Here is a 17,404-nt window from a genome sequence, read left to right as displayed (position 1 = left end):
GATAGCCTGTTATTCAAAAGGTGTCATTTTTATTTATTTGCCATAAGAAAAAGAATGTTCTCTTTTGATCAGAGTCCGACTGTTCATGCACATAAACAAAAATGTATTTACATTCTTACAGTGAGACGACATTACCAGTAAGAAGTGTTGTTGTGAAGGATAGCAGGTGCTTTGATGACTTGTTCTTTTGTCTGTTTGTTTTTACCATAATGGCCAAAATTATTACTTGAACTGTTAGACAAGGCAGAGGAAACAGTGCACTCCAATCTATAGGTGTGGTTGGAAACTATTGGATTTCCCAGTTTCACCACTAACTGACCATAACTGATGACCAACTGATCCTCGGAAGACAAGTTTCTGTAGACTGCTCTACAGGAAGACACAATCATATGACCACTGACTAATTATTCTGAGCATCAGTTTTTCTCTCTTTACCTGGTATAGTGTCACCAACCGGGGTTTACCTAGAGGTTTGCTCCCCATAGCTTCAGCTGTGTGTGCATCATCTTATAAAATTAACCAATGTGAACGACCAAAGGTCACATTATTCACTGCTCGCATTACATGCATTGATGAAAAAATGTTGACTGAGTGAGGAAGTGGATGAAGTTGTGTGTGTGCGTCACTTCTACCACAGTGTCCATGGCGGTTGCTTGAGTGGGAAGGAGGCCAGAGAGGAAACATTGACAGGAATAGAAATGACTGCCCATGGCAGTGCTTGTCTCTGTAGCGACCGTCTGATCATCATCCTAGAATACATGGAAATGGGGGAGAAAAAAAAGGCACATTACTCTTTTTATTCCTAGAAAACGTAAATTGGGGTTTCATTTTCACAGTAATATTTTTTGAAGAAATTGAGAAGTTTTGAGAAGATATATACTTTTATCTATCAATAATAAAATCACATTGTCACAATCATTAATGAGAAGGTAAAAAAATGTATTCCAATTATGGGCAGCCATGTATTAATCATTAAATATAATAAAAAAGCTCTAAATGGTACTTACCCATCACGTCCAAGCAGAAATAGAGCTGGTATGCTTGGTTTGGCAGTGGTTCCATCTGTGATCATATCAAGGTACTGGCTGTCATTGTCCACTGCATTATCAGCAATTAGAACAGCTTTGCCCCCTGCTTCCTCCACATGTCGTGCTTTTTGCACAAAGGAACAACCTCTAGAGAAAAACAGGTAGAGAAACGTAAGAATTCACTTTTAAATGTGCCAGAAAAAATACACTGCAGTGTTGCAATGACGTGTCGTCACATATTCAGTGTTTATGCCTTCTATTTTTACTGCTTCAGCACACTGAATGGCCTCTGTGTATGACAATGAACGTACTATACAAATAAATTTGCCTTGCTAAACCCACAGATGCAGCTTGATTTGCATATAGTTTGCAATAAAACATTCCAAAACTATAGTCTTTTCCATGTGTGTGTCATTATTTCATCTGTACTCCACCTTAACACACGAACCTTGTGTATAACACTTGAATTACACTAGGTATTTAACATGACGCATTACTCTTGGAATGTCCTGGAATGTCTTGAAAAGCCAGAATGACTGCTTACTCCCATTATGTTTAACTGGATGTATGACAGAAAGAATTGCATTTAGGATTAAAGGTTCATGAGGCAAGAAATGCACATGCATTTTAAGTTTTTTACTGCTAATGGGCGATGAAGCGTTCAAAACCAAAAAGAATGAGCCCACCCGCGTATCTCTCCGTTGCCTTGAACAGGCTGTGTGCTGCATAATGCGCTGCAATTCTGGGTCCGAATTTCCCGCGCTGTCCGCGGATGTGACGTCAAATGACGCTGTATGCGCGTCCTAGACAGCTTCGGCTTTCCACCGCTTGCGACTAGCGGTCGGCGGATGTCTTGCAGCCTGAACAGTTATGTGAGCAGCGAGTAGAGAAATAACGTCACTTTCTTACATTTTAATATTTTTTCATGCGAGAAAGTGACAGTTTAGATTCCCAATCTGTTGTCAGTTTATCCAAATAACGTCTGTAAGTAGGTTTGCTCCGACATTTTTCGGAGGAGTGCAGAGCCACACACGAGCGGCAGCAGCGGCTCGTCACAGAGGCTGCAGCCGGGGAGCTGAGCTCATCGGCCGGGCAAACTTTATCCTCCTCCCAGGAAAGAAAACGAGCCGAGTAACTTCCCCACAGGTTTTTAGCATAGACTGTAAAAAGAGGTTTTTAGAGGTTTTCTGCCGGCTGGTTGAATTGTTTTTAGGAGATCAGGGTTTCCCGCAGCGCTTTCCTGTTAAGGCGGCCGCCTTAACAACAATGAGCTGCCGCCTAAACTAACGTCTTTAAAAAAATTAAAATGTAGCGATATTCGCCCCCCCCCCCCCCCCCCCCCCCCCGTCGGACGAGCGCCTTCATTCATCTCCGCATCCTCTCACACACATACACACCACAGAGAAGCGCGCATGCATAACAGCAGCGCGCGTGGTGAAACTTAATACGGCGCGCCCAACCCCCCGGACGATCGATCGATCCGCTCGCTTCTCTTGGGCTTAGTCTCGGGTTTCAGATACAATTAATCTCCTTCCCCACCTCTATCTGGATCTGTCCAAGTTTACACACCCAGGTTCCCACCCTCTTTGGCCTGTACAGGTGCCAACATACGTATGTGTATTGTAGTATATTTGCATACCCCCTTTCCACGAGAACTACTTGTCCATGAATGATTTCGCTGTCCTTCAGGTCTGAGCAGCCGTCTAATGGGTTTGCTGGCACCAGGAAAATCTCATCATAAGATGATGTCTAGCAACCAAGACAAAGAGAAACAGTGTGATTAGAAAGTGAGTGCACATGCATGAGTGAGAGACGAGTTGAGAATATCTGAGCAACAAACAAATGAACAACAAATTAAATACTAATGAGGAAAGTGCACTTACAAAATCCCCTCCAAAGTCCCGAGCAGGTGCTGCACTGAAGATGTAGCCGATCTCCTCTGGACTGATGACCCGGAAGTACAGCAGTTCATTGATCCCAAGACCTGCTGGAGCAGCCCAAGGATAGACAACACTCACCACGATTAGCTTAAGCTCACAGATGTGAATGACCAACATGAAGTCAGTCATTTCAATCCGACCCCTCACAGACTGAGTCAGCATCAATGCTAACTAGGGGGTCCGCAGAGGTACTGCAGGCGAGTCATTACATTTTTGGTTGATTATACAACTTTGTAGATGATTTTGTTTACACATTTATGCTTAAAATAAAAACGTCAATTAGAATAGCTTGTATGCATGATTATCATGCAACTGACAGACATTATCGATATAATGTTTATAAATGACAGTGCAGTGGCATGGCCACCCTACTCACTGTCAGGCTTGGGGAGTAACGGACTACATGTAACGGCGTTACGTAATCAGGATACAAAAAAAGGGTAACTGTAGTCCGTTACAAGTACAGAAAAAAACCCTGTAATCAGATTACCGGTACATTTGATAAAAACGGAGATTACTTGTCTGATTACTTCACATTTTAAAAATCAACCATAGAAGCCGCTCGCCGTCTCCTTGTATTTCAGAGGAGAGAGAGCTGCTCTGCCTCTTCTGCCCGTACGGTGTGTGTGTGGCTGAGGCTACGCTGCCTCCCTTTGCGTAACTCTACTAGTGTGAGTGGCACGTAAGTTCACGTTGCTTTCGTGAATTGTAAACACAGACGCCCCCCCCACGGTTTAGCGTCCAGCAGTTTAGCGGCTAATTCAACCGCAGTGATGGATAACTCTACCAGAGAGGCTAAACAACTTCATGAGCTTCATTTGAGGAATAAACAGCAGCTTTTACCTGACGGGAGACCGACGCCTGAGCTACGGTAGCTAACAGCTAGAAGCTAGCAGGTTTTACAGACTTTCTCTCTCTCCCCTTCTTTCTTACGCACACACGCACGCACACACACAGCCCAGGTTGTCTGTTGTAAACCTTGTAATAATAGCTTGTTGAGTAGCCTACTATTGGGCGCATGACGTCTGTCCGACTACCCATTTCTCCGACCATACATTTCTTTATTTTTGCGTCCATTAGTCCGACCTCCCATTTCTCCGACTTAAGTAGCCCTAACCCTTAACCTTACCCTAAACCTAACCTTAACACTGTAGAATGGGTAGTCGGAGAAATGAGCCGTCGGACTTTTGGGCAGTCGGACTGACGTATGCTCCCCCCTACTATTGTTGCTTCGGTTTGAGTGTGGATTCATTGATAAAGGTTTGTTGTGTAGCTAATGTTAGCGGTGGTCCAATATCACAATCCTGTTATTGATTAGTTGGGTTTTAATAACAGCTGATCTGTGTAGCCTACTGTAGATGGCGTGGATTGTGATTTGAAGGTGTTGCAATGCACATTTATTTTAAGACTTAGCCTATCTGTGCAAAGTGCAAACCACTGTGCAAAACCTGTCTACGTGGATTGATGCGTGATGGCTGCGTGACTTAATTTGCATATGTTTGGTATTAAAGTAATCCAAAAGTAACTAAAAGTAATCCGTTACATTACTTTAATTTTGTGGTACTTAGAGTAAGTTACTAATTACATTTTTTAACAGGTAACTTGTAATTGTAACGGAATACATTTTTAAAGTAACCCTCCCAACCCTGCTCACTGTACCTTTAAAACAGAAACATGAATATATGAACCTGTGTATTATTTGAATAGCTTGGTATTGAATTCAGAGTATGTTTACACATGCTAGGGCTGCACGATTAATCTTATTTCCATCGTCATCGCAATGTCAACAGGCACGATAAACACATCACAAAAGTTTGCCTGAAATGCAATGAGTACGTCGCATTGGTCGACATAACTGACACAACTTCTCATGATTAGTCGACTCGACTTTACAATGTTTGGTGCACACAAGCTTTTCCACTTTTCTTCTCTGTTCTTGGTGTATTTGTGTGGCACTATATACTACAGAGTACTGAGTTGTTTTCTGAAAGACACAGAATTGTATGCACCCCTGAATATTTGCCAGTTTATCTCAAGTCATATTGTTATTGTGATATTGAGCAGTGTCATCGCACGTCGGACCCTTTTCTGATATCCTGCAGGCCTACATGGTACTATGCCCAGTTAAATACACAATTTTATAAATGTATTTAGCAGGGGTTTCCTGTTCCATCTCACCAGTAATTTAGGGGTCAATTACCTAAAAACACGTTGCTGTATCAACTTTGCATCTGTGTGTAGTTTGTGATTTTGTTTGATGAGTTGGTCCGTCAGATCTGATCCAAGAACATTTTTGAGCCTTTCCCTCACACACATTTGCGAGGAATCATCAGCCCAAGACCAGGCAGTGTTGTAAATGTAACGTGGAAGGGGCACAAGTGCTGTGCTGGTGCTGTCCTCCTTTTCCTGTTCATAGCTTAACTTAGGTCAGTGAGTGTTCAGGGCCTGAGTCTTTAGGGGGCTGGGCTGGAACTGGGCCAGTGTTAACCGCAGCAGCAGGCAGGCTGATTAAGATGGACATTCACAAGGCAATATGACACTGTACACGTCTACATGTAACTCAAACATGTCACGAGCACGAGCCGTGTAAATGTAACGCGTGTGCTTCGGCAAACCGACATGTGCACGAACAAAGGCAACGCCGACGGTTAGCTCAGCGGAATTAGCCGCCAAGTAACAGTAGCGACAGCAGCAAACCCAACAACGACTCACCTGACACAAGACTGAGCAACGCCAGAGCAGCGATCCACAGGTACGAGGCTGCACCTGCCGTCCGAAGAGCCTTTGTCGCCATGTTCAAGGCATTTGCAACGTTACACAGACGAGACGTCGGCGTGTCGTCGTATGTGGCGGCGACATGGGTCCGTGTAGTAGCGTTAGTTAGTTAGTTATCGCTACGCCAGTGAACAACAGAGATCTGCAGGTTACTAGCAGCCATGGCTACGCTCCCTGACCCGCGCATGCGCACATCGCAACCCAGGATTAACGTGCGAGGGAATTGCAGTAGCCTAGTTCCAGTTTGTTCATTTATTTCGTGACAATACTTCAACATTCATCATAGAGGTAACCACAGTCCCTTTGTTAAGTAGGCCTAATGAAATTCCCCTTACTATTTATGTTTCAAATGATGAGTTAGGCTAAGTGAGTAACTCTAATGTGAAACCAGTACCAGTAGGCTAATAAATGAATGAATGAATGAAAATGTAATTAAATTAAAATGCGAGCTCTTCCAATAGTGGGGAAATTAACAGCATTATAGCCTAATCTTTGTGATAAATTGGGCTAGGTTTGTTTTTAATTATTATTCATAATACAATAGCCTAATACATGTTATTATTATTCATTTCTGTAGCTGACGAATTGGACACCCGAGAACCCCACAAGAGTTTTTTTTTTTTTTTCAGTTAACAGCTTTCAGATATTCATAATAACTTTCATTAGACACTCAGCAATTGCAATCAAATCTTTTTAGCCTACTTGATGGTAAGAGACATTTGTAGGCCTACACCAGAACATTCACATTTATATTGGAAATCTTCTTCTTAATGTTTCTGGGTCCTCCGAGCCTCTTTGTTCCTTCTTTTCGGTTTTTTATTTTTTCTGGGTGTTTTGCACTTGTCCATGTGTCCTGATGGCAACTCTGGGCAGCAATGGTTTGCTGTATTGATGCAGTGGCACTTCTTTTTCTTGATTACCTGCAATGAGTTAATGAAAGATTAGGGTTTGAACCAAATGGTGACAAAGCTGAAGGTAGAAGCATTATTGCCACTAAGTGTCCAGTTGTCTCACTTATTTAGATTTGCTCTGCTTCTTCAAATATGGTCAAATGTTGGTTCACAAATGTTGGATTATTAGGTTGGTAGGTTTTCTACCTGGACTAGGTTCTAGTATAAAATAAAATAAAAAAAGATTCACTCAAAGATCATTATTGCTTATCAAATATCAACTGAAACATCTGAATAATAACCCTGTAGTCTTTAACAAAGAGTAACTAAATTACCAGTAAATAATAACCTAGATCGGCTGGTCTCCTATTAGAAGTCATTATGGTAAGCTAAGACATTATGGAACACTATTATAACACATTTTCCTTTTTAAGATCATTCTTTAAAAGAGTATAATGTTTATTATTTTCAAACAATAGACTTCAGCAGTATGCTGGTTAGACTGAGTTGAAAAAATGAAAGAGCATAGCCTACAGTAGTCTATGAGATTTCAACCATATTGTCCATTGTCATAGAAGTGGTTTAACAATGAAAGGGATTCCTATGTGTCTGACAAGTGAGTGTGTGTAATACATGTAATGAGCAACAGATAAATGAAGAAGGAACATATATCAGGAAGGAAGCAACATGCCCTTTTAATAGCCTTTTTTTTTTTGCACAGCACAAAACCACCAAAATACACAGAAACACCAACACACTTAAAGAGAAACCACAGGGAAAATAAATATGAAGTGCAGGCTGAACTGGACTCCTACAGATGAAATTCAAATTTAATTTCTGATGCAGATCTAATATAAGCTATGTATTACAAAGATATCTTTAGATTTTGATGTCTAGGTACAGTACATCTGTCTAGCGTCTTCGTTTCCTGGGGAACTTCTTTAGCCCTCGAATGAACCTCTGATGTTTAGGATCCCAAACTTGGAAACAGCTTAGGAAGAAAGCCTATCTCTAAATGTAGGCTATGTATGCATGATTTATCATAAATAATAAATAAATAAATAGTTTGTCATAAATAGTCATAAATAAAAAATAAATAATAAAGTGCTGATGTTTGTATTGATCTATATCATAAAGAAAATCTCTCAAAGTGTTACTGAGCATCTGGTGAGAGCTGTACTATTTTTTGACCAAAGGGAGACAGACAAAAAAACAAAGTGATAAAGGGTATGTGAGAGGACATGACAGGAAATTGTAGACACATAACATAAGACCAAAGACAGAGCAGTGCTGGACTCAGGCAATATCAGTTGGTTACATTTTTCCAAGGAGTCCACTCGCTCCAGTTGGAGACCACCAGAGGATCTCTGGAGCGAACCCTCAGCATGCTGATCTTCTTCTCAATCATAGCGGGTGAGTAATGGTTGACCTAAAATCAGACAGATGACACAGCAAGAAAATAAAACACACTGAAGAGAAAGACAGGCACTAAGTGATCAATAGACTTGGTTTTGTTATAAGCTTGTGTGTACCGTTATCTTTCTGCCATCATCTCTCAACTTGTATTGAATCTCATGCTCGAGCCTGAAGAAACTGTGGGGGTTGGACCAGCTGGATGGAGGATCAATGGTCACATTCAGCTCCTGCCCCTGCTCCTGACACTTGACGATCTGGGGAGCATCGGGTTGAACTGGAAAGAAAGATAAAGAAAAAGAAAAAGTTAAAATATTTTCCCTTGCTCTCTGTCTCCGTCATATCTTGATAACGTTCAGCTGAATATAGCTTACTGATATCTCTGAGATAAAATCTCTTGGTTCTCCTGAGAAAGGAGTTGTTGATGATGGCCTCGGCAGTGAGTTCAAGCTTGGTGGTTTCCTCAGCGTAGGGTGAGAGGGAGTGGGACAGCACAAACTGAAATTTCCCATCTGGGAGTTTAGCACTGCTGGTGACCCACTGACACGACTTCCTACCTTCACGGCTACAGAGGCAAACAGGAAAACAGACATATATGAAATATTAAATTGAGATATTCATTATGTTAACTATCTGTTTTTTTCTTCTTTTTTGTCATTTACCAGTCATCACCCAGTCCAAGACGCACTGTGGCATATGCATCCTTGAAGGTACAGTTGAAGGTACAGTCATATGAGTTTGCCGAACAGTCTAAGAAAGAATCTATAAAAACATTCACACAAATGGAGAAAAAATTATGACAAAGTCAAGACAAGTCTAGTAAAAGAAACAAAGAGAAAGTATTTTTAAAATTAAAAAAACTGGTCATTTTTGACATTTTAACTGTGTCAAAGCAAAAGATATTTCAGTTTTGCCTTAATTTGAAAATTTATGTTTTTCACTTGTCATTCTGGGGTATTGAGTGAAGTTTGGTGAAAGCTGAATTGTGTTTTTTTTTTTCAGGCTTAAGGCTGCAATATAACAGAACATAAAATAATCTGAGGGGTTTTAACATTTTCTGAATGTGCTGTTTGTTTGCAAAATTGCACAATTCAGAGAGTTTCAGTCTCCTAATAGGGAGTTTTGAGACTAAAACAAGCTTTGTCAGTGTTAACTTGGGCTCTGTGTTCCTCTTTTCAGATAATATTGTCACTTGTGCAATATGTAGGCTACACCAGAGAAGATCAAAAATGAATTGATGATCTCACCCAGACTTTCTTCCTCCGCAACCTCCAGCAGTAGATGGGTGGATGATAGCTCCTCGTCTCCACTCATGCAGCTATACTTTCCCAACATGGGTGACTCTATATTTGAGATAGTCATTTTTGTGCCATCCTGCTCGTAATCTTCTTCATCCTCCTCAATCACTTCATCTTCCAACTTCCAAGTGACATTGGCGACACTTGCATTACAGGTGAGTGTCACTGGTTCCTTATTCCCCTTTGCCACAACAACTACACATACCAATGCACAAAAACGCATATATTAATAAACAATCAGATCCACTGAGAATATGGGGAATACCTTGATATTAGAAAGCTACATAGACCTTAAATGTTACATACAGGTTTCTGGAAAGTTGTGGGGTCCATGTGCTCCAGTGGGGCCAATGAGCAGAAACCCAAAAATCCAGACGGACAAAATCTGCTGAGGTATTTTGTGATGACACGAGGATACAAATATTGAAATGTATCGATTACTTGCATTAAAACATAAGTAATTACACCATCTTACTAAAAACCTTGCATTTCAGATGACTAAATGCTCTTAGTTAAAAAAAAAATAGGATAAGATAATGTAATTGTAATCAGGATATCAAATACTGTATTACATTGTAGTATTAGAAATCAGTGGCCACATCAACAGAACAAATTACAAATATAATGTTTAAAAAAAATCTTTACAGCATTTAGCATTTTCCAAGTTAGTCCTTACCATTTGGATGAAATTTCACTGAGGCGATGCTATGAGAAAAAAAAAAAGTCAAGAGCAGAAGTTCACTCGTAGTAGTTCTGACGACTGTATGCTCTTACTGACCACTGTCACCATTTATATATCTTTGAATAAAGCATATATTATCACCACCGTAATCATAGCAGTAAAACTAACACTGTAGGTGTGATAGAAACCCAGATAAGCTGCAGAGGTGTTGGGCAGTGCTGCATTTCCTCTTGCAAACCAAATTTGTAAACAAATGAACTGTGAGGGTGTTGAGTGGGGTGGGGGGTTACCCCTGACATTTAGGATACACAGTATTTGACATCATGTTGTATCTGATTAATACGTACACACACACACACACACACACACACACACACATGAATGTACACAAGTACATTTGATCTTCTATTTGATCTTTCTATCTTTATGAGAACCAAACATGAAGTTTTGATGCAAATCCTATTTGTCCAAGCCCAATTCACTTAAAATGATCTGAATACAGAAATTATGGGTTATGAGCCTGTCCACACTTTCATTTACTTATTTATTTATTTACAAATGTTTGTCTCATTTAAAGGTGACAGCTTCTTCTATGACATACTCTCTAAAATTACTTGTTTATTTAGCTATTAACCATTTGCAGTCAGTAGTTTAAGTTTTTTTTTTTAAAGAACTAAGATCTATATGTATGCTTCTATATATATTAATTAATTAATTAATTATTGATATGTTTATTGAATAAGGGATGTGCAGATACCTGATAATGAAAAATGCCATTAGTTGTTGTCTATTATGAGTATATCGTAACATTAATGATAATATAGTCTTAATCCTAGTATAGGATTCTAGTATTCTAGCTAAAGTTATAAATTATCTTCTTTCAAAGGATATTCTTGAATACACAAAAAGCGAAAAGAGACTGGACTTTCCTGCCCTGTCATAGGGAAATACATTTTCTTTGTCGTCATCATCGAGATAAATAGGCTACAATCCTTTAGGTCATCTATGTTTACACTCACATATATGTAAATCATATGATAATATTATGTTTTTAACAGGGTGATGTACTTCCATAATAAACAAAGCTGTCCAATCGTGCGTCTGGGTTTTACATTGGTATTTGTAGTTAGAAGTCTTTTTTTTTGTCCTTTTACAGTGAGCTAACACCTTAGTGTATATTTTAAAAATAGTTTACCCTGTCAGTATGATAGAAACACACCCCTAACCCTCTAAGATTCTGTGAAACTTCAGTGCGTAATTCATATCAGTCTGAAATAGCTTGTGACAAGTTTCAGTTCCTTCAAAAGTGTTATTCATGTTTGTACTTTCAAGAAGTTTGAAGAACTTATCTCAAATGTGATGACTTGTGGTGACAGCTCACCCTGGTGATAGCAATCTTTAACTGCAATGATGTCCACTGACATTAAAAATATTCCCACACAACTGCAGAAACAAATGCAGAGTGGTAGATAAGTGCTACATATCTGTTCTTAATTGTAGCCTCTACAGGGGTCTGGATATTACATTATCAAATATGTAGTCCCACCACATACTGTTGTATTTTACACTTTTACTGCTCGGAATTTGAATTCATAAAGTTCAAATAAAATTTTTATTATGTTTTACCTCATCCCATGAAATGATTGTGACAATGTGATTTATTCTTGATAGATAGAGTGTATCTTCTCAAAACTGGTTACTGAGACTCAGTGTGTAATCATTGCACCTCCTGATCAAAGGTCATTACTGATGTGTATAAATGGGAATACAAAGAGGAATGTGTCTGAAAACAAAATTATTCAGACTCTAAGGACAACAGAGTATCTACAATAAGTTACATGTTCAATTATTTTGTGGCAGTTTTGCGGTTTCATTGTAGCTGTAAATATTTGAATATCATTTTTTTCATTTTAGCTTTCCCTTTCCTTTCCCCTGAAGAGATTTTTTTAAATTCAAATATGGTTTACAGTCATCCAACTTCTTTTTTCCACTTAATCACATGAATAGTTGTGAACAAGCCACCTCATTTTGGAAGATGCTTAGATATCTATCTACAAAAAAAAAAACCCTCTTCTAGGAAACACAGTGCTCAGTACTGTGTCCCAGTCACTTCAGTCCAGGGACCGGTTCACACAGATGTTTCAGACTGATCTGTAGTGTTCATTTTGGCCGCATCATTTTAATGCAACTACTGTATGTTTCTCAAACATAAGACTGTCTCATTAGAAGATAAAAACATCTTAGACACCTTACTTCTTACTATTTACAAGGCTAACTCAGGCCTTAGACCAATGTTAGTCAGTAACACTTGCTGTAGCACTAGCACAGGTATTAAATTTCAGTGTAATGGTTGAATACTTCCTAGAGACACTATTTTCTGAGGTTAACTGAGGTGAGTGTTCGGATGTGGTTTACCCAGTTTATCCAGAATTCATTGTACAGCAGCCAGGCTTCAGATAGTCAAGAACCTAACACAACTGCTTTGTGCAACAGATTAATTAAAACACACCTGAAGTCTGACTATAGTTAGTTTAGTTTTATTATGGATCCCCAGCCCTCAACCCCGATGAGGACTATTCTTCCTGGGGTCCAGCCACTCATAACAAATCAAAGCATAATACGGACCTGTGTCTGAAATAAAGCTTATATTATAATACAATAAGATTACATAATAAAAATAAAACAAAAACAATTATATAAATACTAAACAGATTTAACTCGTTCAACACATTAAATTAAGCAGTTCAAGATTAGAATTCAACCCATTAGCTAAACATAATTTCTTTAACATTAAAGGCCTCTTTTATTGTTTTTCTTTTGAATCTCCATTTATTTTCAATATTGGTTAAATGTGGTGGGAGCTGATTCCGGTATTTCACTGCTCTATACATTAAAGTTCTCTTAAACAGAAATGTCACCAAACTATAATCCAGTCTTTGTTCTACTGTCATCCATGGTTTTGTGGCGCTAGACCCTATTGTTGGGCAATAGTCCAGACAGGATAGAACAAGAGATTGCAATACCAGTTTAACTACTGAGCCTGACTATGTGCAGCCCTTCTTATCATTGAAATGGTTCTACCGGTACTCATTTTAGATACTACTCCATCAATATAAATCTTCTAAAGGAGTTACAGGGAGCTACAGTTTCAACATCCACCCTATCGAGACAGATCAATTAATGGCATATTATATATATATATATACTGGAGTGGAGTAAATCAGTGGAGTATCTTAGTGTGTGATGTCCCCTGTGCTACTGATTCAGAGCGTTTAAACTTTCATGCATGAAACCCACATCAGACGGTTCATTGTGAAACTAGCTGGCTGGAAGAGCAACATATTGAGCAGCCCTGATCGTGTAAATGACCACAATGCACGCTGTGGTTCACATTATGCAGTGAGTGTGTAATGCATTTGTTATATTGTTATTATGAGAAACATCATATACATGTAATAAATAGAAACTGATGATACAAAGGAATTAATATGTAGAAACTGTAACATGAAGCACAGCAAAGAAGAGAAGAAAGAAACAAGTGATAAAGATGAATAGTAAACTTAAGACCGGAGTTAAACTCCAGTGAAAAGTGGAGTGGAAACAAGGTATGCTTATTGCATTTATTTTTGGTCTTATGATAATGAGTTGTCAGGAAACTGAATAAACATTAGATCATCTGTGCAGGTTTCCATATTTTTTGCATTGGAGAGCAACAGAGAGATTACCATCTGATACGCTGCTAGTGGTTAACCACTGAGCATACATGATCACTGGTGGAAAACCAACTCCAACGACTGATTCACAGTGACAGTAATCCCTCAGCAATTGGTGCTTTTGCAATGAGCAGTGCTGTTGTAATCATTGGTTAAGGACATAAATTTCAGTGGTTTTGGTGAACATACAGTATGAGTATTCTCACTAAATGTTTGAATATAATGAAGCAAGCATGCATTTTAAAGGAAATACTATGGAGAATTGGTGGGGCTTAAAAAAACAGAAAAATATTAATGTAATCTTTATTACATGATTTATTCCAACAATACATTTTTGATGTGTGGGTATCACAATGCAGGAGAGGCAATGTGAGAAAGAAAAAGGTCTGCACATTCCACAGAGTTAAATAATACCACTTGTACTTGCAGAACAAGGCAAATAAAACAAAAGGGGCAGGTAACAAGTGTCATAAAAAGTCGGTGTTGCTTGTCTCAGCGAGATTGTGAAGGTAACAATTAAAAAGCAACTTTTTATCTGTAGCTTCAGAGTAATAACAGAGACGGATAACTACGGTGAACCAAGAGGAGCGTTGAAATGTTTGCTGGTGTTTGTTAGTTTGCCTCGTCCTTTGAAGCCTCGTCAAAGTTTTCAACAAGATCTGAAAATGGAAAACAGAAGTTTAAAGAATGGTGGAGGAAAAATAAATATTAAAATAGTATTTATAAGCATAAAAATAAAACAAACTTTCTAAATATAAATACAACAAAAGATAGCAGCCATTTGATAAGTTATTAAGTCTGCCCCTGTCAGTGTTTGTCTAATATTCAGACAGATTGTTTAAAAAGACAGTGTTAATACTAATCAATTTAAAAGTGGGTATGTAATATTGCTCACCTGGGACCTCATCATCCTCCTCTTCAACAGCAATCATGGGAGCTTTGTTTTCTCCAGCTATGAAATTAGAACAAACAGCAAATTGTTGACAGATATCACACAATGATACTGATGCATGTAAAAGGGTCAGTTATGAGCTTTGTGGGTACCTGGTTTGGGCAAGGTCTCTGCTAGTCTTCTGAGGCTGGTAAGACTGTCGGCCCCCAGCTGGTTTAGGATTCCTGGGAGCATCTCTGTGAGCTGCTTGTTCTCAGCATGCCCTGTGATTGTAAAGGTGTTGGCAGCCAAGGAGGCCTGAACCTTAGGATTGTTGAAGTGGATCACTGTCCCCTGGTTTGTGAACATATTCACCTACAGGGAAATACAAATGGGGTTGAAGGGAACAATGGGGAAGAAAACCGGGGGATGAGGAATTTGAGGCCAGTGGCAAAGAGGAAGATGCAAAAGTTGGCAAAACTGTACCATACACAATGTCCAACAATTGACTGACTAAAACATTAACTTCGAAAACCCATAAATATTATTGTGTACTGGTGCTGGTGTTATTTAAATTGTTTACGGGGTCTGCAAACATTTTTTTGAGATTTTCAAGTGGGTCCTGAGTTGGAAAAGGTTGGGAACCACTGGCCTATATAGTTTTTCATCTTTTCGGGTTTATACACCAGTGAGACAGCTTGCAGGTTGTCAGAACTCTTGAGATCATCATAAATTTCAGTCGATGGATCACTCAAGATATCATCACTCAACCATTTCAATACTCCTGAAGTTTTTCATCTTGGCTGATTATAATTCAATTACATTCATTAGAAAAGTAATTTTGTTTCACTTACACCTTTCTAAATTTCATTAGTTTTCAAAACATGGAAACTAATAATAAAAAAAATGATTCAAGGCTTGAATGTGATTTCAAGCCTTGTAAGCTTTAAGAGGAATCAATTATTTTAGACAGTTACTATATCATATTTTTTGTTATGAATTAATAAATAACCACGATAATAAACCAAAATGTCATGGCATGTTCTTTTTTTGCCAACTTACTCAACAAGTTGTTTTGGCATTAAAATACAGCAATTATTAAGCTTCATTTGATAAAAATATGATGCATTTTTCCTGTATCATGTGTGTCATATTTGGCCGTTTGTATCATACCGGTATTTTATCATTTCATGGGGTAGAACATGATATTACATGACACCACTGTGAGGAAGTAGACACTGCTAACTTAGTTCTGTGCATTTCAGACAGGATTTGCTCTACCTCCTCAATGCCAGAGATGTTGTTGACTCCTAGTTTCTTGAGGGAGAACTGCAGCTTCTTGTCATCTGCCGTTGCTGTTCTGTGCACCACCTTCTTCTTTCTGCGGGCAGACCCCTGCAGAGTACAACAATGTGTCATTATGTATGAATGCAAAGCCAAGGGACCATGCTTGTACTTTACATATAATAATCGTTGACCAACATGTACTCCAACTCACCTTGCCGCCTATGCGGACCTGCTCCTGCAGTTTGGCGAGCTTCTCCTGGTTCATTATCGACTCCTTCATCTGACACAACATAGAAAAGTCAGTGTTTGGTCATTTAGGAGAAAATTCTCACAGAGCTGTATAACATGTAAGCACCAATATTCAAAATGTCAATGATATCATCATAACACTGACAGGGTAGGAGTTTCCACTTATCTACAAAACACATGAATAATTTGATTGCCACAGGGACAAATGACACAAGTGTTTGATTCACCAGAAAGACACATTTAGAAATTACACTGAATAGACAAACGCAGTTTACAACTTCTCCAAATCCCCCCTCTCTGTTCTTTTGCAACAAACTAACAAGAATTCACAGCTGCTACGCACAACCACCAACCCAAAATAGCTACACACACTTTTTGACTCTCGACTCAAGTTCTGCATCAGACAGAGGTGGGCAGCTAAACTTAGGGGCTAAGAAAGGCTCACAACGTCCCCCAAAGCGTACAGGAATGAATAAACAACTGTAACAACAAGTTAATTTTTTGTATCTGGTGTCACCTAAGGAGAAACTCATGCTTAAACTATCAGTCACCGAAAGTGGGGAAATTATTATTATCAAATTATGAAACTCAACTGCTGGCTAGTTAGCAACCCATGCTAACCAGCTAGCACAGGCCTCTTGGAGCTGATACTAATCTTTACGTGTGACTGGCGCTTTCCTCGCACTGTGACACATAAAGTGGTGCCGTCGACTGCTCTTTCTACACAGAGTATAAATCATACAAAGTGTGGGGAATCTTTAAAAAAGGCCACAGAAAGGTGAACCGACCTGGGAGTGTGTAAACACGCGGGTCACACCGCCGACAGAAGCTCGGAGAAAGGAAGGAAGACCGGAAGTGACGTAGTCTGATCGATAACTTTCTTGTCCGTGCTGCTCACAGTTTTTCAAAAGCCGTGTTCAAAGTACCAAACAATACGTTACCTGATCTTAATCTATGTGATGAGGTTTTTTTTTAACGTCAGTGTTGTCCTGTCATATTTCTACAGTAGGAAATGTGATATCTAATAAAATAGATTTGATAAAGTGAACTCCAAATTTAAAAAAAAAAGAAAAGAAAAAAGATCTCAGCAAATATTTTAGCTGTCACCTAAATTACCAAGAATGGGACGACCTCAATAAACATAAAAAATAAATATTATATACCACATTTCTCTCGTTTTTCAATCATAAAAAAACACAAATATCGTTATATCGTTTGTATGCATACAATAATAATAATAAATATAATAATACAAATA

At 38.8% G+C, this 17,404-nt stretch overlaps 3 protein-coding genes across 4 annotated transcripts; all 3 read right to left on the bottom strand.

The window, feature by feature from the left end:
- Nucleotides 1-44: 44 nt before the first annotated feature.
- On the bottom strand, nucleotides 45-5,921 carry LOC310992035 (protease-associated domain-containing protein 1-like). Of its 2 annotated transcripts, none has more exons than XM_083979998.1 (5): nucleotides 5,681-5,921; nucleotides 2,912-3,015; nucleotides 2,668-2,777; nucleotides 1,008-1,175; nucleotides 45-749 (listed from the first exon to the last, which is right to left on the bottom strand). In XM_083979998.1, the coding sequence occupies exons 1-5, from the start codon at nucleotides 5,760-5,762 to the stop codon at nucleotides 629-631; spliced, it is 585 nt and encodes a 194-aa protein (XP_083836124.1). In that variant the 5' UTR covers nucleotides 5,763-5,921; the 3' UTR covers nucleotides 45-628. The 2 variants fall into 2 exon arrangements, with proteins under 2 accessions (XP_083836124.1, XP_083836125.1); XM_083979999.1 differs by having other exon boundaries at nucleotides 50-749; nucleotides 2,912-3,012.
- Nucleotides 5,922-7,939: 2,018 nt separating this feature from the next.
- il12b2 (interleukin 12B 2) lies at nucleotides 7,940-9,360 on the bottom strand (the record flags this gene model as incomplete). The annotated part of the gene is made up of 5 exons (XM_083978543.1): nucleotides 7,940-8,062; nucleotides 8,166-8,323; nucleotides 8,421-8,611; nucleotides 8,709-8,808; nucleotides 9,294-9,360. The coding sequence occupies 5 exons, from the start codon at nucleotides 9,358-9,360 to the stop codon at nucleotides 7,940-7,942; spliced, it is 639 nt and encodes a 212-aa protein (XP_083834669.1).
- A 4,668-nt stretch (nucleotides 9,361-14,028) lies between these two features.
- On the bottom strand, nucleotides 14,029-17,063 carry LOC310990870 (transcription factor BTF3-like). The gene is made up of 6 exons (XM_083978401.1): nucleotides 16,935-17,063; nucleotides 16,109-16,177; nucleotides 15,892-16,005; nucleotides 14,784-14,985; nucleotides 14,635-14,691; nucleotides 14,029-14,398 (listed from the first exon to the last, which is right to left on the bottom strand). Exons 2-6 carry the CDS (start codon nucleotides 16,175-16,177, stop codon nucleotides 14,352-14,354), a joined length of 489 nt encoding a protein of 162 aa, XP_083834527.1. The 5' UTR covers nucleotides 16,935-17,063; the 3' UTR covers nucleotides 14,029-14,351.
- Between the last annotated feature and the right edge of the window lie 341 nt (nucleotides 17,064-17,404).

The sequence above is a fragment of the Trachurus trachurus genome (assembly GCF_905171665.1).
Source record: "Trachurus trachurus genome assembly, chromosome: 9".
Classification (NCBI taxonomy): Eukaryota; Metazoa; Chordata; class Actinopteri; order Carangiformes; family Carangidae; genus Trachurus; species Trachurus trachurus.
This window is presented reverse-complemented; position numbering and strand designations above follow the sequence as displayed.